This window comes from Canis lupus, chromosome 11 (genome assembly GCF_048164855.1).
Source record: "Canis lupus baileyi chromosome 11, mCanLup2.hap1, whole genome shotgun sequence".
NCBI classification, from domain to species: Eukaryota; Metazoa; Chordata; class Mammalia; order Carnivora; family Canidae; genus Canis; species Canis lupus.
In genome coordinates, this window is record NC_132848.1 from 64707960 (window position 1) to 64728547 (window position 20588).

The 20588-nt window shown below is 39.9% G+C and overlaps 2 protein-coding genes across 2 annotated transcripts in view; one reads left to right on the forward strand and one right to left on the reverse strand.

Moving 5' to 3' along the window:
* Positions 1 to 981: 981 nt before the first annotated feature.
* CCT4 (chaperonin containing TCP1 subunit 4) lies at positions 982 to 15588 on the reverse strand. The gene is made up of 14 exons (XM_072768528.1): positions 15304 to 15588; positions 12653 to 12705; positions 11600 to 11689; positions 10544 to 10652; positions 9877 to 10019; positions 8051 to 8172; positions 7660 to 7792; positions 6537 to 6676; positions 4744 to 4840; positions 4553 to 4663; positions 4295 to 4425; positions 3924 to 4158; positions 1428 to 1541; positions 982 to 1190 (listed from the first exon to the last, which is right to left on the reverse strand). Exons 1-14 carry the CDS (start codon positions 15428 to 15430, stop codon positions 1176 to 1178), a joined length of 1620 nt encoding a protein of 539 aa, XP_072624629.1. The 5' UTR covers positions 15431 to 15588; the 3' UTR covers positions 982 to 1175.
* A 434-nt stretch (positions 15589 to 16022) lies between these two features.
* COMMD1 (copper metabolism domain containing 1) overlaps positions 16023 to 20588 on the forward strand; it is a 185558-nt gene continuing 180992 nt past the window's right edge. Inside the window, exon 1 of the mRNA XM_072768533.1 lies at positions 16023 to 16039. The gene's annotated coding sequence lies outside the window, so the exon portion shown is untranslated. The remainder of the gene's footprint in view (positions 16040 to 20588) is intronic.

Consider the following 20588-nt stretch of genomic DNA (forward strand, 5'->3'; position numbering starts at 1 on the left):
TTCTTCAAAAGTCTGGCCTTTATCCAAAGCAGTTAATAGCCATGAAAACTTGTGCCTGACAAATTTTAAAAAATCACTAGTGTACAGAACTGCCTGGAAGGAAGCCAGAGCAAGGGCAGAGACTAGTCTAGAAATTTTACATGATTCATGTCAATAGAGGATGCCTGGATCAGGACAGAGGCAAAGAGGTTCTAAGCTACTGAAATGACACATTAAGAATGCCCATGTATAACATTTGCTACATAGATGCATATACTTTTATTTGCAAAAGGAATCCCAATTAACACAAAGTTATATTTTCAAAGAAAAGGATTGGGAGGATAGGCTATGGGGAAAACTTCATTTTTCACTTAGTATCTTCCTGTAAATGTTTTTTAAAATAAGATTTTATTGGGGTGCCTTAGTTAAGTGTTTGGCTTCAGCTTGGGTCATGATCTCAGGGTCCTGGGATCGAGCCCATCAGGATCTCTGCAAGGTGGGGAGTCTGCTTCTCACTTTCCCTCTGTGCTCTAATAAATAATAAATCTTAAAAAAAAAAAAAAAAGATTTATTTGAGATAGTGCCCATGCGCACACACGAACTGGGGAGAGGGACAGAGGATCTTGAACAGACTCCCCACAGAGCTGGACACAGGGCTCAATCTCACAAGATAATGACCTGAGCCAAAGTCAAATGCTTAACAAACTGAGCCACCCAGGTGCCCTCTATACTGTTAATTTTTAAAACAGTGGATATTATCATTTTGATATTTTTGTGTGAATGGGGATTTATCAGAGTGAGGAGCAGACTGGGTCATTTAAAAATTCTCAATACTTCCATAAGAAAAAACAACACCCCACAAAACTTTAAGAACTCAGGATTGAGACCCAAGAAAGTCAACAGGCAAATGTGAATTCGTTTTTTTCTCTTCTTACACAGGTTTTTTAAGAATATCAGAAGTAACAGACTGTTGGGGGACAAGGGCCAATAAATTAATCTGCCTTTTGAAATCAAACATTTAATATTTTAATCAAGTTGTATCAATACAATTTTTCAAGCAAGTGCCACTGGAAGACCAGGCCTAGGGATTCGTAAAGGAAACAAATCTTCCAAACAGCAAGAACACCAAGGTGATCTTCCACTCCAGATGCACTGTTAGTGGCCACAGCAGCACCAGTTGACCGGTGTTAATCCGATTACCGAGTATTTACCTGAAAAGAAAAAAACTTGAGTTCTACAACTTGTAATGATAGAATTTTAATGATGAAAGAGCAATTACCAAATCACCCCTATTTTTACAAGTGAGAAAAGACTGTAAAAGTATGAACTGTTATCACCTTGATGACCAGCAAAGTAGTATTCACCACCCTGCTCCCCTCCTTAAAACTCTTAAAAAAATATATGCCTTTTTGACCTTGTAGGGAAATTCACAACCTATTTATACTTACCACATCATCAATTTTCAGAATGCTCCGGACGGTTTCAGTTGCTAGAGTCAGTGCACTGACTGAAACCAACAAAGGCTGGACAACCAGTTCCTCCAAAATGTTGGAAATACCACCCTGCCAAATAGCATAAGTTGCATTTAGTGTCTGTAATCACACATATCACCAACTACACTGCTACGAGTATGACATGCCTTTCCAACCTAGTTTTCCTTTGCTCTAGTCAAAAGTCAATACTCTCTGCTAAGCCCTTCTGCATATTGTAGGTTGTATTTAACTAAAATGTGGAAAAACTGAATTAATATTAGATTTCCCTAGTCCTAACCCCAAAACAACTTCTAATTATCTTTAAATTACCCAAGCAAAAATTAGGTAGATGATCTCATACTAATTAAAAATTGTGACATCTGAGCAGCCCGGGTGGCTCTGCGGTTTTGTACCGCCTTCAGCTTAGGACCTGATCCTGGAGACCCGGGGCTGAGCCCCACGTAAGGCTCCCTGCATAGAGCCTGCTTCTCCCTCTGCCTGTGTCTCTGCCTCTCTCCCTCTTTCTGTGTGTGTGTCTCTCATGAATAAATAAATAAATAAAATCTTAAAAAAAAAAAGTGATATCTTTAATGCTCAAGTCATCCCTGAACCCCAATTCTGAATATAGTTAAGTCTGGTCTGTTCTGCCTTTGTACCTCTCTCAAATCCCATTTTTAAATTGTTACTGCCATTATCTTAGTCCACCTTCTCTCTGGATTATTGCATTATGTTATTGTGGCCATAATGGGCAACAACCGTGCTTCCAGTCTTCCCTCCTTAAAATACTTTTTCATCATCTTAACCTCTTGGTTAAAAAAAACATCAGTAGCTCCCAACTACTGGAATAAAAACAAAATAAAAACAAAACTCCCTCATAACTGCCCCAATACTCAAAGGCCTCCTCATTCTAGTTCTTCTGTGAGATTTCCAACCTTCAACTCCACTATAATGCCAACATATAACCCTCTAGACAAAATGAGCCCTTTCACATAAAACTTTTGCTTCTCCACCTGAAATTTCCTCATGCCCCCTATTAAAGTTGCATTATCATAAAGCTTTCCCTAAGCAGGCAGTGCCTTTCCTTTGGAGTTCTAGATCACTTAAAAAATATTACCTTGGACTCTGTTATTTTCCATTATGTATTGTCTCTCTCTTCAATATAAAGCACTAATACAAAAGTGAAGGTTATTACGGCTGTGTTTACCTTACACAATTATACTAGGCTGCTGGCCACAACAACAGAACAGTTAATTATATTTATGTAGTGCTTACGCCAGGCAACTTTAGTAAGAGCCTTCTGGTTGGTAATATATTTAATCCTAACAACAGGCTTTGAAGGAACTATGAGTTGTCCCTTTTAACAACCAAGGAAACTGAAGCACAGACTTAAATAACTAAGAGTTACACAATCAATAAATAGCAGTGTTAATGAACAAATAATACTTTTCACTTAAGACATCATCTTCATTCTTATTCAATGGCATAAATTAATCTGCAATTCTCACATTTGGATCCAAGATTACTTAAAAAAATAAAAAAAAGGAGGGGCACCTGGGTGGTTTCAGCATTTGAGAGTCGGCCTTTGGCTCAGGTAGTGATCCCAGGGTCTAGGGATTGAATCCCACATCAGGCCTTCCTGCAGGGAGCCTGCTTCTCCCTCTGCCTATGTCTCTGCCCTCTCTCTTTTATAAATCAATAAAATCTTAAAAAAAAAAAAAAAAAAAGTAATTTCTACAGGGCGCCTGGGTGGTGGTTCAGTCGGTTAAGCATCTGCCTTGGGCTCAGGTCATGATCCCAGGGTGCTGGGACCAGGTCTTGCAGTGGGCTCCTTGCTCAGCAGTGAGCCTGCTTCTCCCTCTCCCTCTGCTGGCTGCTGCTCCCCCAATTTGTACTCTTGTTAAATAATTTAAAAAAATAAAGTCATTTCTGCACCTAATATGGGGCTTGAACTCTCAACCTGGAGACCAAGAGTCATATGCTTTTCTGATAGAGCCAGCCAGGCACCTCTAAACCCAAGATTACTAAAAAAATAAAAAAAATAAAAATAAAAAATTATTTTCTTTGAAAAAGTTCAGGGGGCAGGGGCAGAGGGAGAGAGAGAATCTCAAGCTAACTCTCCACTGAGAAGGGAGCCCAACAAAGGTCTCGATCCCATCACCCTGAGATCATGACCTGAGCCAAAATCAAGAATTGGATGCTTAATCAACTGAGCCACCCAGGCACCCCCTAAGATTACTTTTAATTAAAATGCTTTTCACTCAGGAAACCCTTAGAGTCTCCTCCCTTTTTGGGAGCTCTGTACTCTATCATTCAATAAACTTTACTATCAACTCAGTAAACCTTGCTTTGCTGTGCACCAAAAAAGAGCCAAAAACCAAAAAACCCACACCACCTTTTCATTCAGCAGACATTTATGAAGCTTTTAACGTTTTAATCAACATTTTCTGCAATAATTAAGAATTCAATTATTACCTTTCGGACATTTATGCCGGTAGTTTTTTCTCCTTGGGCATGTCGGTTTCTTAGTTCTGTTACTGTAGAAATGGGATTCAGGCCAGCATTTTCAGCTAGTGTAGATGGAATGACTTCCATAGCATCTGCAAAAGCACGAACGCAGTAGGATTCCATGCCACTCAATGTTCGTGAATATTCAGTTAACCGCAGGGCCAATTCTATCTCTGGAGCACCACCTCCTGCAATAAGAGCTCTGAAATTCACAAATACATTTTTAGTTTATTTTATCTAACAGGAAGCTATGTCTAATAACTTACTACTTCTACCTTAAAAATAGTCAAAATATAAAAACGTCAATGTTCAAAATGGTAATCGGTAACTTTTATTACCTCTTCTTCACTAAACAGCGAATAACACATAGGGCATCATGAATAGAGCGCTCAGCTTCTTCAATCACCAATTTGTTAGATCCACGAACAACAATTGTAACTGTTTTTCCGGGGCTTGTACAGCCTGTAATCTTTAGTAAACAAATTCCAGATTAGGTATATTTAAAATGAGGATTAAAACAAACAAAACAAAAAACAAACAAAAAAATAAATAAAACAAAACCCCCAAGTAAATAAAAGCTTTATTACAAACTTTACCTTAAGCAGTTTGCCAGAACCATTTAAATTGACCTCCTCAGCTAACTCAGCCGATCCCAGCATATCAGCAGTGAATTGGTCAATATGAGCAACTGGCTTGGTTCCAATTGTCTGGGAAAAATATCAAACCCACAGATTAATACAAGAATTGATTATTGGATATTCTCAAACAGGTGCTAGGAATATTTTACCTTACAAATGAATTCAATGTCTTCTCTTTCAATATCCTTAACCACCATAATCTTCATCTTGTTCAGGAAATGTAATGCAAGATCACTAAGAGCATCTCTAAAATACAAAAATCGGTGATTAATGTCATTGCTAAATTAAAAAAAAACCCGCTATTCAACTGCTTTTTAAGCTTTCTGTCATTTTATTGTTTAAATGATGAATAACAAAGTATTTGTGAAGGAATATGCTTTATATGTTGGTTTACCAAGTTTATGAGCTCTAAACTTTGAACGTTTCCAATGGATAATATTCAAATGGACCCCAGCAACACTATTTGTAAAAGACACAAAAATTGTCAGTTTTTTTTTTTTCTTTTTTTTAGGATTTTATTTATTCATGAGACACACAGACAGAGAGAGAGGCAAAGACACAGGTAGAGGGAGAAGCAGGCTCCATGTAGGGAGCCTGATGTGGAACTTGATCCCAGGTCTCCAGGATCATGCCCTGGGCTGCAGGCGGTGCTAAATCGCTGAGCCACCCAGGCTGCGCAAATTGTCATAGTTTTTAATACTAAACTAGTATATCTTTAATAGTTAAAACTTTATCCATATTTCATGAATTTAGAAATATGTAATTCAAGACACTACAAATTTATGCTTTCTCTCAAATTATCTGGAACAAACCTCTGGGAAACCTTGTGACATTTGAGGGGGTGAATATTACGATCTCTGTTTTTATAGATAAGCTACCTAAAATTTGAGAACGGCTACTTAAGGTCACTACCTATGCTATGACTTGGTAGAACCAGGTAATCTAACCCTTCATCAAGGCGTCCTGTTTGTCAAGGTTTCTATATAAAATGATCACCCATAGTACTTTCTGGCATAACACTATTAATAAAGCACAAGGGAATGTGTCTACTTACTTGAAGAAAACATTAAAGAAAAAAAAAAGATCAATTCTCAATTCAAACTTCGGAAAACTCAATCTATGAATGATTCTACATTCCCTTCAAAGAACTTCTAAATTTCAAGGCAAGCAATTTCATGGGTGTTTAAATAAAAGACTCTCTCAGGTAGTTAAATTCTAGACCAAACTAACCTTTTAAAAAACAAAGCATTCCATTTGCTGGATATTTAGGATCTTGGTCTATAAAGAATATACTGTTGACCCTGGAACAACACGTAGGGGGATCACCTCCCTCTCTCCACTCAAAAATATGCATACATTTTGACTTCCCCAAAACTAATAACCTGTTGACCAAAGTCTTACTGATAACAGTTAACCAATATTTTGTATGTTGCATGTATATATAATTCTTATAATAAAACTAAGGAAAGGAAAACGTTAAGAAAACCACGAGGAGAGGCACCAGCCTGGCTGGCTTAGTTGGAAGAATAAATCGACTCTTGATTTCAGGGTCATGAGTTCCAGGCCAATGTCGGATATAAAGATTACTTAAATAAATAAAACTTAAAAAACCATGAGGGAAGCTGTGGGGGAAAAAAAAAAAACAAAAAAAACAAAACCATGAGGAAAATACATTTATAGTACTGTTGAAAATATCCACATAAAGTTGACCCACACAGTTCAAACCTGAGTTGCTCAAAGGTCAACTGTATATTCCACACATTTAAATTATCACAATGGGAAGAGAACTCACTTTAAGAGGATTCATCAGAATACAGTAATGTCTCAAAATGTAGATTCATTCTAGATTTCTAGTGATTTACCCACTCCAAATGTTTCCTAAGAAACTGCTAGAGGATCCAAAATAAATAGTCATTAAAAGGTGAACAAAATAGCCCCATACCTCAGGATAGACTTCTGTATGAGGAGGACATTACATCCTGTTTTTTTAATTTGCTTCACTAAATTGAGGATATAGGCTCTCTCCTCCCGAAGCACTCGATCCATCTGGACATAGTCAGAAACTACAATTTGATTATCCATCTGTTGAAAAAAAAGATATTAATTGCATTGTAAGAGTTTTTAAGTGAAAAGGAGACATTTAAAGAAAATATTATGTATCATGTAAATCCAACCAAATATCTAATAATAAACTATACAGACATACACAGAAAAGATCTAAGAGGATGAACACACACCAACCTTTAACGTTCATCTATACACCCTGTTGTCTTGTTTATATTTTTTGCAAGCACATTTTTGGTAATTGTAAAATGATTATCCTATTTCCTGACTATGTCAATTTTCTTCATACAATTATATGCATCACTGAAGTAATTTCAATTGCACCCTTTTAACTCTATGGCTTGTTATAAAAACTGGTATGCTGAAAGGAGGTACCAGGGAAAAATCTTATTAATCAAAGGTTTATAAAACAACATTAATTTTTCTAATGGTTGAACTTTTGGGAAACATGAATCAACAGGAAACCTGTTTCCCAAAATGACGTAAGAAAAGAGCAATTCTTAATGAAGTGACAAGATAAGCCACTCCCTTTTGGAAATAGCATTTATGATTAAAAGATATGAAAATACCTTTAAAAACATTTATTTAAAGTATAAATAGTAAGCTGTTTTCGAGTTTCATTTGTGCAAATGTAGGACTAGAGATCTGCCCGCTGCTATAGGATGGGTGGAGATTTTCCAGAAACCTACAAAGAATCTGGAAATCCACTTACACTCTAACTTACAGAGTTTTTCATTTTTTCATACACAGTACCCCTATTGTTATTTGTCTTCACCTATGCTGTCAATGCTCAATTTCAACAATAGCCAATTGAAGGTATAGATCTGTCCTGTCTGGTATCCAACAATTTCTATTTTTGCCTCAATCTTACCATTTCCTTTTGAAATCTATGGTTTTTATCACTATTAACAGTATTTTATTTTTATAATAATGAACAAAGGTCTGAGCTATTAGAACATCACACACATTACAAGGAACCAGTTTCATTTGGTTTTACTTACATCCGTTTTGGGAGCAGATAAGCAAAACTGAATAAGCCCAATCTTAGCCTTTTCAACTCTAGTTATGCCAGAATTTGCCACCTTCTGAGTAAGTACCAGCCCTTCTACCAGCTCACAGTCATCAATTGTCCCACTAAGAAAAAAGCAAACAAGCAGTAGACAGTTAAAAGGGTAGAAATCAGAGATTAAGAGATTGCCAACAGATTAAAAATCACCAGTCCGATAAAAATGTGAGCCTCCCATGTATTATTTCCCCAATTCCTGAACTTGTTTGATCATACTAGAAGATGGCCTTGCCATCATAATGAAATATAAACAAATTCCTGAGATTTTTACATTAATATCAGTTCTTAAGTTAATTTTTATTAAAATTATAATTAGAAATGCTTACCCAAGTTTCTTAACTATTTTAATGTCTCTAAGATCTACACTAGTAGCCGTGGCTGGGTCAATAACTTTCATCACTGCATTTACACTCATTGGAGAAAGCAGACTTGAATACTGAGACACAACCTAGAATTAAAAAAAATAATAAAATCAGCCTCACAACAGAAAAAGTCCTAGTTCTTTAACGACAAACATCTTCAAGAAGTAATCACTTTTTTCAGGTGGCAGGGGGAGAGTGGGACAACACGAGACAACATTCCCTATGAACTGTCTTTTCCACTCTAAGTCATTAGTCACCAAGGGCACAAAATATGGAGATTTGTTTTCCTATTTTATTAACATCCTAGATGGAACTACCTAGATTACTCATAATTCCATAGTAAATCCAAAAATCAAATCATACATAGATGTTTCTTATCTAAAATGAATTTGTGACCAAATGCTATAGATGTCCACCCTTAATACTGAGGGGCTAATAAAAATAACTACTGGCTAATACTTACTAAGCTCTTAGTGTGGTCTTAGCTCTTTACGTTTATATGCTCCTTCAATCTTTAAGATTTTATTAATTCATGAGACACACACAGAGAGAGGCAGAGACACAGGCCGAGGGAGAAGCAGGCTCCTTGCAGGGAGCCTGATGTGGGACTTGATCCCAGGACCCCAAGATCATGCCCTAAGCCAAAGGCAGACGCTCAACCCAGGCGTCCCCTCCTTCAATCTTGATGAAGAAATTCAGAGTCACAAGTTTAGTCAAGTGATGAACCTAGCACTAAACCCAAGCAGTCTAGGCTCTATGACCAATACTTGTTAACCTCACTATTCTGTCTATATAAGATCTGGAGAAATTAAAAACATGTATGTCACTAACACTATCTAGCTCTCCACCTAACACTGGAAGAACATGAATGTTCAATACAATACTGATGAGAAAAATGGGAGGTGGGACACAGGACATGATAGGAAACAAAAAACATGAAGTATGCAAGAAATAATAATAAAAAAAAAAACAACCAATGCTTTAAATTTGAAAACTGGGGATCCCTGGGTGGCACAGCGGTTTAGTGCCTGCTTTGGCCCAGGGCGCGATCCTGGAGACCCGGGATTGAATCCCATGTCGGGCTCCCGGTACATGGAGCCTGCTTCTCCCTCTGCCTGTGTCTCTGCCCGCCCCCCCCACCCCGTGTGACTATCATAAATAAATAAATAAATAAATAAATAAATAAATAAATAAATAAAATTGAAAACTAAGAAAACATCATTGATTATTAGTTAAGAGGGACCATGGGTGGGCAAACCTGTCCTGGGTTCCAATCTTTGCTTATCCCTTACTGATAGGTCTTGGATTAGTTATTTAATTTCACTAGATCTATTTTCCCATCTATAAAATGATGATAGTTTATTTGAAAGCCTTGAAGGAGCAAATCTGACCTGAACTAATTCAATTATATAAATAACTTCAGTAACCTAGACACTCTAGACCTAACCTTTATAAACTGTATAGTAGGGCAGCCCCAGTGGTTCAGCAGTTTGGCGCCGCCTTCAGCCCAGGGTGGGATCCTGGAGACCCGGGATCGAGTCCCATGTTGGGCTCCCTGCATGGAGCCTGCTTCTCTCTCTGCCTGTGTCTCTGCCTCGCCTGCTTCTCCCTCTGCCTGTGTCTCTGCCCCTCTCTCTCATGAATGGATGAATAAAATCTTAAAAACAAAAAACAAAAAACAAAAAAACAAAAAACTGTGTAGTATCAAAAAAAATCACAACTGAAGAGTTACAAATCTTAACAAACTTTAAAAAGTAACTATACAATGATCCCTTAAGCACTGGTCTCACCTTTGAGTTCAAGGAAGTGGTAGCACTATTTAATAAAGTTTCTCTGTCACTCAGTTCCACAGGTCGAGACATGTCAGTCAAGATTTCTATACCCTTTTCTAAAGCCTTCTGGAATGACTCAGAAATGATGGTTGGATGAATCCCTGTTGTTAAAAGTTGGTTATCATAACAGATAAACTTCATTTATTATTATATTTCTTAAAATGTGTTGTTCATTATAATTTCAGAGTCTTAATTTTTAAGTGATTGGAATAATCAATTCTGCACTCATGTGGTATTTAAGATGAAAACAAAATTTTTTACTTTTTCAAAACACGACAAATCTAGGTAAGAAATAAAATAAGTGACTAGAGAGTCTCTATTATAATTAAGCATTATTTACCAGAACAAGAACCCATACTACCTCTCCCAAATCACCCATCTCATCTAGAGCCGAAGATTAGTACCACCACCACAACTTATTTTAGAAAAGCAAAATTCTTTTAAATTCCATTTAAAATGAAGCCTGGTTAAAAAAAAAAAAAAAACCTTACTCCTATGATAAACACAGCAAAATGCAACCTAAAAATTCCTAATAAAATTAGTTATTCCAAATTAAGTATCAAATCTATTACTTAATAGTTTTTTGCCTTTATTTGTAATAAAACATATCATGTCTCCTACCTACCTTTCTGAAGAAGCTTGGTACAGGAATCTAAGAGAGAGCCAGCAATGATGACCACTGATGTGGTGCCATCTCCTGCTTCTATATCTTGTGCCTTAGACAGCTCTACCAGCTAAGTAAACAGAACATGCTAAGTTACTCAATGAGAAATGTGAAGACCCAATAACATGTAACTGAAATATAGAATGACCTTCGTATCAGTGTCAAAAACAATCTGATTATCAACCCTGTATGATTTAATTCTTGATTTCTCAGATTTCTGAGTTTTATTTTAAAATGATTAATATATTTTGTGACACACAAAATTCTGCTCATATACTCCCTATAAGAATCTATGATATGATTTCAAGTTCAGACTATGGGTTTTAAATCTTCTCTTCCCAAGTACCAGAAGTTCCTCTCAGAAAGTGTATATGTTATACCACAGGTACCCTGTAGACTTAGAAGCTAAAAAATAGGGCATTCTAGGAGACAAGTGTCAGTTTGGAGTCCTTTGGAAGTTTATCGGAATTGACCCTGTATAAGCATAATCTGATTCATTTCAAAAATCATCTTGACATAATCAAACGTACTTTTCAATAGAAATTTCTTTTTGCAGATATGGTGACTTCTCACTCAACCCTAGGGTCATCATTACACTTAGTTGAATTGGTTAATTGTTTTGTTTTTTTTTTTTTGGGTTAATTGTTTTTAATAAATCTTACTGTTTATGTTTGACACGATTTGTTTTTTGCACACAATTAAGATTACATTGCTCTTTTCCAACTAATACCCCTGAACTAATAACTTTTGCCATTTCATGTTTTTTCTCCAACTATATATATATATATATATATAGCACATTCCTGTGGACAAGGAAATTCATGTATTACAACCTCGCTCTGAAGAACACAACGTTAGACACACAATGTATCCTATAAACATGCCTGTTTAACATAGAAAAAAAGAATTTACAATGGTTAAATTATAGAATGTGATCAAATAAAACAAATTTATTTACAAATATTAAACCAATAATACTTAAAAAAAAAAAAAAACCTTATCTAAAATTGTACTTACCATTCTGGCTGCTGGATGTAACACTTGCATCTGTTTAAGAATGGTGGCACCATCATTTGTAATGGTCACATCGCCTTTTCCATCTTGAATCTGCAAAATTTCGTTGTTTTTTTTTTTTTTAAAAAGCTGTATTTCAAACATTTTATTTTCTTTACCCAGTGCTATGACACCCTAAAAGTTCTACTAACTTTAAAGCTTCTTAGTAGAGTTGTTAATTTATGTTTGCATAGCTTACAGCTGTGCTTCATTTCCAATTCTCTTCCCTTATATTAGTATAGTGACATAAGAACACGCAGCAACAGTCTAATTTTACAACTGAAAATACTTGGCTTTACTCTATTTTTTTACTTGTTTGAAAGTGAAAGAAATCTAGACATATACAATATAGAGCAGAAATAATACTATGAAGAATTACTAATACTCCTGGGTTCAAATCCATAAGAAATGATACCATGGATCTACAAAAAAGACTGCACCATGAACGTAGTGAATACAAATCTTACAAACACAGTAATCTGTGTCTTATTATTTTCAACAAAGGCTATACAGCATTACTAGCAGGAATGGATTTTAAAATATCCAGAGGGAATAATGATCTGTATATCATCCAGACAATCTTTCATATTGTTTATCTCTCATTTTGGATGTTAATTAGCACTGAATTTGAGGGTATATTTATCAAGTGACTGGAATGCTCTGGAATGTTTTATGTTGCCAGTCAACCACACTAGAAGAACAAGTCAAATTCTACAGACTAATTTAGGGTCACAGTTATTTCAATAAGGAACAATTAACTCAAGCGCTTAGAGCTATAGCCTTACTCTATTTTCCATATAACACAACAGGTAACTACTTTTGCGAATGTAATTCGTATAAAAAGCATTAAACAAAATACAAATTATACTGGAGTCCTGTTCACCCCAAAGCAATCTATTCTTCCAAACTCTCAAAGTACCTTTCTAACACTTTTTAAGCAGCACATCTTAACCCTTATTGAGATTCTGCAGTGTGGACAATAGGATTTTAATACATAATCATAATTCAGCTTTTTACCATTTTATCCATTCCTTTTGGTCCAAGGCTTGTTCTAATAGCATCAGCAACAGCTGTAAACAGAGGGAAAAAAATCAAGATGCTTAAAACAAAGTGTTTCTCTTCTCAAATGATCATATCATTTGTCCTTATCAGGATATGATACACATTTACTGTGTCCATTAAAGAAAATTCATTATTTATTAAGAATATACTAGAAACTGATTTATTCTTTTTTGATTTGTTCTTACACTTTTGATTGTAGGACACTTCACCTTTTGTTGTTAAAGTCACTATACAGAATACTGGCGCCCTACCTACAGCAGAATCAATTTTGAGGATTTACCTAACCCTTCTCTAGTACCAAAATAAGCACAATGACCTCTGAATGAAGGCTGTATTTTTCTCCATTCCTTAAAAGAACACAAGCAGCAACAGGGGAGGCAAGACTTCCTAATATACTATACTGTCTCCCCTAATTATAGATTGAATCTTTGAAGGCAAAGAGTTTTTTGTCCACCAATGTGAAGCTCGTCTAAAGATGGTCCACAGTAAAACATCCTTTGCCACCTTCTCCCTTGCCACCAAATAAGCTCAAACAAACAAAAACCCCAAACCTTTACCCAAACCAAAATTTAGGTTTTAGTCATCAGTACATTATAAAACACCTCCGGATACACAGTCTACCATTCCAACGTTACATGTTCTTATTAATGCTCCCTAAGAGTGTTTATTAGTCCACTTAAGGGAAATTAGATTTGATGAACACTCAAGTCAAATCCCCTTTTGAGAAGCCCAGGACAAATAATTAGGCCTTCCCCTTCCTAAGATACCACCTCACTCAATATACACAGGGCTGAGATTGTGCCCTAATCATTGTAGACTCCACAACCAGCATCATACTCCCCCTCCCTTTATTGTGTAAATAATAAAGATCTTAACAAAATGAAAGTATTTGCTATAATTAAAAGTTATTCCCCTCCCTTTATTGTGTAAATAATAAAGATCTTAACAAAATGAAAGTATTTGCTATAATTAAAAGTTATTTTCCACTTAATTATTTCATAATTTTGGGCTTCTATTCCTAATTAACCAGGCAATATTATGCTTTCAGGCGATTTTAGTGGACCCACATGGCCCAGGTTCTACAAGCAGACCAACTCACTTTAAGATTGCCCTCACATTCGTCTACATGAAGTTAGGACAACGCACCCTAACCAAAAAATAAAGAAGGATTTTAGACTGCTTACATCTACAAAGGTGTCTGATTGCTACCATTCTGTGTGGCACACAGTAGGGTCTGTTACAGGACGCATGCCGAACAGTACCAGAACTAGTATTTCCTGTGTGTCTATATGGTTTTTACATGATCAATTTGGGGAGATGGGGGGGGGGGGGGGAGCACCATTTTGAGGTAACATTTAAATAAAAAACTGGCTCCCTGAATTAAACCAAAACTACACCTAAACGAAAGCAACTTTTCTTGACCAAGTTGGCTAGGTTTTGTCTGATTTGGAAAAAATTAGTTGTGCCCCTGAGTTCTCACTGAAAAGGTCATGTTCACAGATAATTCACCCGACCTCCGCTCACCAGGCCCTTCCAAAGGATTTCGCTCCATCCTGCCCTCCCGATCTCACTTCTCGCATCTTCATGCACTTTATTCTCTAACTGTAATGAAACTGGATTATAAGGCTCAATAAGCATCAGGTAAGATCTCTAGGCCTTTGTTCTCATTTTTCCTTCCAGACTCTTCTGTCTCAAATCAACTATACTTAATTCTCACAACTCTTAAAAAAAAAAAAAAAAAAAAAGAAAAAAAAAGGGCAGCCCAGGTGGCTCAGCGGTTTAGCACCGCCTTCGGCCCAGGGCGTGACCCCGGGGTCCCGGGATCGAGTCCCACGTCGGGCTCCCTGCATGGGGCCTGCTTCTCCCTCTGCCTGTGTCTCTGCCCTTCTCTCTCTCTCTCTCTCTCGGTCCCTCATGAAATAAAAATAAAAATCTTAAAAAAAGAAAAAAAAGCGAGGGAACACCTTCCCCAATTTTAGGGGTGAGGAAACGTTCGCCAGAGGTCGAAGGTCATAGAGCCACGAAGCAACGGTCACAGAGAACGGTAACTCGGGTCTTCATCTCCATCATACTCCGACCTAGTCTGCAGAACAACGCAGCGCCAACGCGCCGTCCACACTTCCAGGCCGGCGGGGCCCGGCTGCACACGCAGACTGGGCGGAAAAGCACAGCGGGCTTCCCGGGAGCTCCAGCCGGCAGCGAGGCCTTCCCCACAGCCCAAGACAAAGGGCGCCGCCCAACCGAGGCGCCAGCCCCCTTTCCATTAGTTGAGCCGAGAGCTTCTTTACGTGGTATCCTCGTAAGAACACCTGAAACCTAAACTGCATTTTGCAAAAGACGTTCTCGCAGGGGAACCGACGACAGCGCTGCCGCGGCAGGTGCCCAGGCCCGCCGTCTCCGGCAGCCCGAGGAACCGCCGAGGGCGAAAGGCTGCGGGCGTCAGGGCCCGGGCCTGGACCGGGCGGCGCCGGCGACCCCCACAGAGCGCAGCAAAGCTCGCCGCGGACCATCCCGGCAAACAGAAGAGGCGCTTTGGCAACCCAAGTCCGGGGCCGGAGCGCAGAGCTCGGCCCGCACGGCCTCGGGCCGGACGCCGCGAGCGGTACCTTTGGCCGCGGAGATGTTACTGAAGCGGATCTGCGCCGGCTTGTCGCGGTCCTGGTAGGCGGTTTTGCTGCGGCCGCCGGCGGCTGCGGCGGGCGCCCCGCTCCGCGGAGCCGCGTTCTCGGGCATGGCCAACTCGGCGGGGTCTGCGCGGGCCTGGGAGGGACGGATGGACCCGGATTCCTGCCGGCCGCCGACGGACGGAACGCGCCCGCCGCCTTCACGAAGCTTCCAGAAAGCGGCGCGGGCGCCGGGAGGAGGCGGAGGCGGAGGCGGAGGCGGGGAGGGGGCCTATCGGGCGGCGTCGCGCCGACGTGACGTATAGGGCTGCCCGCCGCGCGCCGGGGGCCGGGGCCGGGGCCGGGGCGGGGGCTTTGTGTCCCGGGAGTGCTGGCCGCGGGCCCGGGGGTGCAGGCGCGATGGGCAAGGGGAGGCGGGGGTCCCCTGCGAGGCAGGCCGGACACCCCGCGATTTTACAGGCGGGCGTTGGGCACCCACCTCGCGCGTTGCCCGGGCCTCCGCGGGCCGCGAGGTCCTTCCGTTAACGCGACGCGCCCGAGCCACGCACGGGGAGCCCAAGCCTTTTGGTCCAGTTACGATCGTTTAGTTGTTCTGTGCCAGGGGCATGGCTAAGACCTTGGGCCTTTGTATGTCCTTTAACCTTCACGATAAGTCCATGAAGTGGGCGCTCCCCCCCCCCCCCCCCAGATCTGATAACCCCAAGCCCCGGGTCAGCCTGTAAGTAGATTGAAACCGTATATTCCATGGAGAGCAACGACTCCCAGGTCATGAGTTAAACCGCCGGGCTCCTGTTAACACTTTTTATTAGGGACGTTCATAAAGCAGGGGTGCCTGGGATATATGGTCAAGGACGGGTTGTTGCAAAAAGCCCTTAACCCTGTGAGCGCTCGGGGCTTTTACACACCTTGAGGAGGTTAGCCCTAGAAGGTGAACCTTCCCAAGTGCTCTCTGGTCCACATGCCTTTGATGCTGGCTGTTTTTATTTTTTATGTTTTTGTTTTTACCTGGGTGGCTCAGTGGTTGAGCGTCCGCCTTTGGCTCAGGTCCTGATGCTTCGGTCCTGGGATCGAGTCCTGCATTGGGCTCCCAGTGGGGAGCCTGCTTCTCCCTCTGCCTGTGTCTCTGTCTCTCTGTCTCTCATGAATAAATAAATACAATAAAATAAGTAATAAAAAAATGAAAAGCTTTATTTATTTTAGAGCCTGCGTGTGAGAGCGAGCAGAGGGAGGGTCAGAGGGAGAGAGAATCTCTAGCAGAGGCCCTGCTGAGTGCAGAGCCCGCAGGAGGCTCCATCTTATGACCTGGGAGATCATGACCCAAGTGGAAACCAAGCTGATTTCGCTTTCAGAAAGAACCAGACTTCTATGATGTAGCTCATAAGTACCCTATAATTACTTGTTAAGACAACTGATGTGCAACAATGAATATAGCATTTATCTGGGGTGCAAAATCCTGGCTTGAATTCTGTTTTGCTACTTGTTAACTATGTGATTTTGGGCAAGTCATTTTAGTTCTCTGGGTCTCCTTTTCCTCACCTATATAATAGTAAGATTAAATTTCATGATCTCTAAAGGCTAGACTCTCCTAATTTTTTTTTAAAGATTTATTTATTCATGAGAGACACAGGGAGAGAGAGAGAGAGAGAGAGGCAGAGACACAGGCAGAGGGAGAAGCAGGCTCCCTGCAGGGAGCCGGATGTGGGACTCCATCCTGAGACCGTGGGATCATGCCCTGAGCCAAAGGCAGATGCTCAACTGCTGAGACACCCAGGTGTCCCCTGACTCTCCTAATTTTTAAGGAGTAGATCTATGAGCCATAAAGGACAGAGCAGAATTTGGAAGATGCCATTACTGGGTTTTGGGGACAGTTCCCATGGGTAAGACAATTGCTTTAATTATCTTAAAGGTTTCAAGTTATATATTGTATTGTTCTGCGACAGATCAGAATTACTTTTTAACCTCCCTGGACTTACCCAATAAATAACTGCTGAAAATTTGATTGCTTAAAAGTGTTGATATATAGTAATTGTCTATAGGATGGGATTACATTATTAAATGTGCAGACTTTTGTATGCTATGCAAAGCACTGTTGTCAGTGAAGGATGGAGATATTGAAAAAAATCCTGTCAGAGCCAAGCAGACACAAAGCGTATATGAGAATGTTGGCAATAGCAATAGCCTTATAGAATTTCTTTAATGATTTGTAAAGTAGATTTTATAAAACTAGTATTTGGCCATCTGTCCAGGTAAGTGTTATCTTCCCTAGGATGGATGCTGAACCACTTGCTAAACCCCTATGACTGAGCTAGGTTGGGATTGGAAAAGGAGAGAGGGATGTATTATTTTCTCACTTAAGTTTTCACACCAAAGACCATAGTTTTTATTGTTATGTATAATCTATTCCTTTGCATTAGTTGATGACATTGAGAGCAGGCAGATGCTTAACTGACTGAACCACCCAGGTGCCTCAGTAAACCAGATTTTCTATCTAAAAATAGGAATGAACTAATACTAATTTTTGCAAATTTGTAGGCAAGATAAATGATTGTTCTCTTGGGGGTCAAGATGTGGAGCACAACATGAAAAGAGAGGCAAGCAGATATTAGATACTTCCCAATGGAAGAAAAAAAGAATTGAACCTGAATCTCATCAAGTTCCTAGATCTAATTCTAATTTACAGGTTTACAGGACCTACAAGGATAGAATATGTTTTTTTTAAATGGTACCCCACAAGGATACAATCAATAAAATATAGAATGTGAGAAACTCTTTAGGATAAATGACCTGCAACTAAATTGCAAGAAAAGCAAAGCAAAAACAAGATGGAAGGGGAACCTATAGATTAAAAGAGACTTCAGATTAACAAAAAGGAATGAAGGTGTGTGGCTGGCTTAATAGGGGGAGTGACTATTGATCTCAGGGTTGTGAGTTTGAGCCCCATATTAGGTGTAGAGATTACTTAATAAGTAAATAAACTTAAAAAATTAAAAGAATAATGCAAGCAATATAGCTTAGTAAAACGGGGCTTAATGGTGGTCTCAATAACAACTCTGCAAGGGAGAAGAAAACTAATTGTCTCTTGCTAGTTAATCAACTACTTAAATATTCAGACAGTTAAAAAATATGAAGTTTGGGGCACCTGGGTGGCTCAGTGGCTGAGCATCTGCCTTTGGCTCAGGTCATGATCCTGGGGTCCTGGAATCAAGTCCTGCATTGGGCTCCCCGTGGGGAGCCTGCTTCTCCTTCTGCCTATGTCTCTGCCTCTCTCTGTGTGTCTTTCATGAATAAATAAAAAATTTTTAAAAATGAAGTTTGAGGGAACTCCCTTGGGTCCCCTCTGTCTTTGGGAGCTTTGTACTGTATCACTCAATAAACCTTGCTTTGCTGCCTCTTCCCACAAAAATGAAGTTTGTGAGACAGAAGTTTGAGTATGGATTTATATTTAATAATTATTAAGAAAGCCGTATGTTATGTGGAATAGTTATGTTTTTAAGTGTCTATCTTTTAGAGAAACATAATGAAGTATTTATCAATGAAGAGTTCTATCTGGGATTTTTCAAAACAGTAAGGGGGAAGTGACTGGGAATAGAGTTGGAACAAGATAGACAATGTTTCAGTACTTGTTGAAGCTGGTGATGGAGCCATAGAAGCTCATTACACTATTCTTTTTACTTTGTGGTTGAAATTTTCCCTAAGAAAAAGTTGAAAAAAAAAAAAAGCTTTGATACACAGAAAACAAGACTAGACTTCTCCAGATATTTTCCATCGTTCCAAAGTCCACCCCATTTTCTAAATCTTTGAGTCTGAGTTTGAGTTAATATTTTAAAATGCAGGGATCCCTGGGTGGCGCAGCGGTTTGGCGCCTGCCTTTGGCCCAGGGCGCGATCCTGGAGACCCGGGATCGAATCCCACATCAGGCTTCCGGTGCATGGAGCTTGCTTCTCCCTCTGCCTGTGTCTCTGCCTCTCTCTCTCTCTCTCACTGTGTGCCTATCATAAAAAAAAAAATTTTTAAATGCAGAATGAGAGTTTTTTTTAAACATTTTTATGTATTTGACAGAAAGAGAGAAAGCATAAGCAGGGTGAGTGGCAGGCAGAGGGAGAGGGAGCAGCAGGCTCCCTGCCGAGCAGAGAATGCTAAATGAGGCTGGATCCCAGGACCACCTGAGCTGAAGGTAGCTGCTTAACCAACCGAACAACCCAGGCGCCCTCAGAATGAGAGTTTTATCCTGTGGCAGTTTATTCCAGCTGCTTGCTGTGAGAGTTATTTTGATTCACAGCTCATTGAAGGATTCAAGGACGCATAAGATAGGTGGAGGGTTAGCACACAAACTGAACTGGGGATCCCTGGGTGGCTCGGCGGTTTAGTGCTTGCCTTCGGCCCCAGGCGTGATCCTGGGGTCCCGAGATTGAGTCCCACGAGGGGCTCCCTGCGTCGATCCTGCTTCTCCCTCAGCCTGTGTCTCTGCCCCTTTCTCTCTCTGTGTGTCTCATGAATAAATAAATAAAATCTTAAAAAAAAAAAAAAAGTAAATTGACTTCCTATATGTCACCTCAACCAGAAATTGGGAATCATCCCTTTCATTTTTTTCCTTTCTTCCCTCATCCAAAGCCTGCAAATCTCCTTGTTTTTAACAAGAACCTGTCTTAGGAATGCCTGGGTGGCTCAGTGGTTGAGTTTCTGCCTTTGGCTAAGGTCATGATCTCAGGGTCCTGGGGTCGAGTCCCACATTGGGCTACCTGTGGGGAGCCTGCTTCTCCCTCTGCCTGTGTCTGCCTCGCTCTCGCTCTCTGTGTCTCTCATGAATAAATAAAATGTTTTTTTTTTTTTAAAAAAAGGATACAAAAAAAAAAAGAATAAGAACCTGTTTTATATTCTCCATCCTAAGTGCCATTGCGTTAGGTCAGACCCACGTCATCATCTGTTTGCTTACAGTGATCGACTAGCCTTGGTCTTCCCTTCAGTTTATTTGCCACGCCGCCGCCTGGAGGAATCTTTTAAAAATGCAAATCTGATGGGGTGCCTGGGTGGCTCAGTCAGTTAAGGTTCTGACTCTTGGTTTCAGCTCAAGTCATGATCTCAGGGTCATGTCTTATATCCTTCCCACTGCCCCCCCCCCCACTTGTGTGTACCTGTGTGCGAGTGCTCTTTTTCTCTCTCAAATTAATCTTTTTAAAGACCCGAAAATCTGATCTTGTTATTACTCCCCTGCTTACAACTGTTCAATTACTCCTCAACAGCCAAGTATAAAAGTCAGCATTATGTGT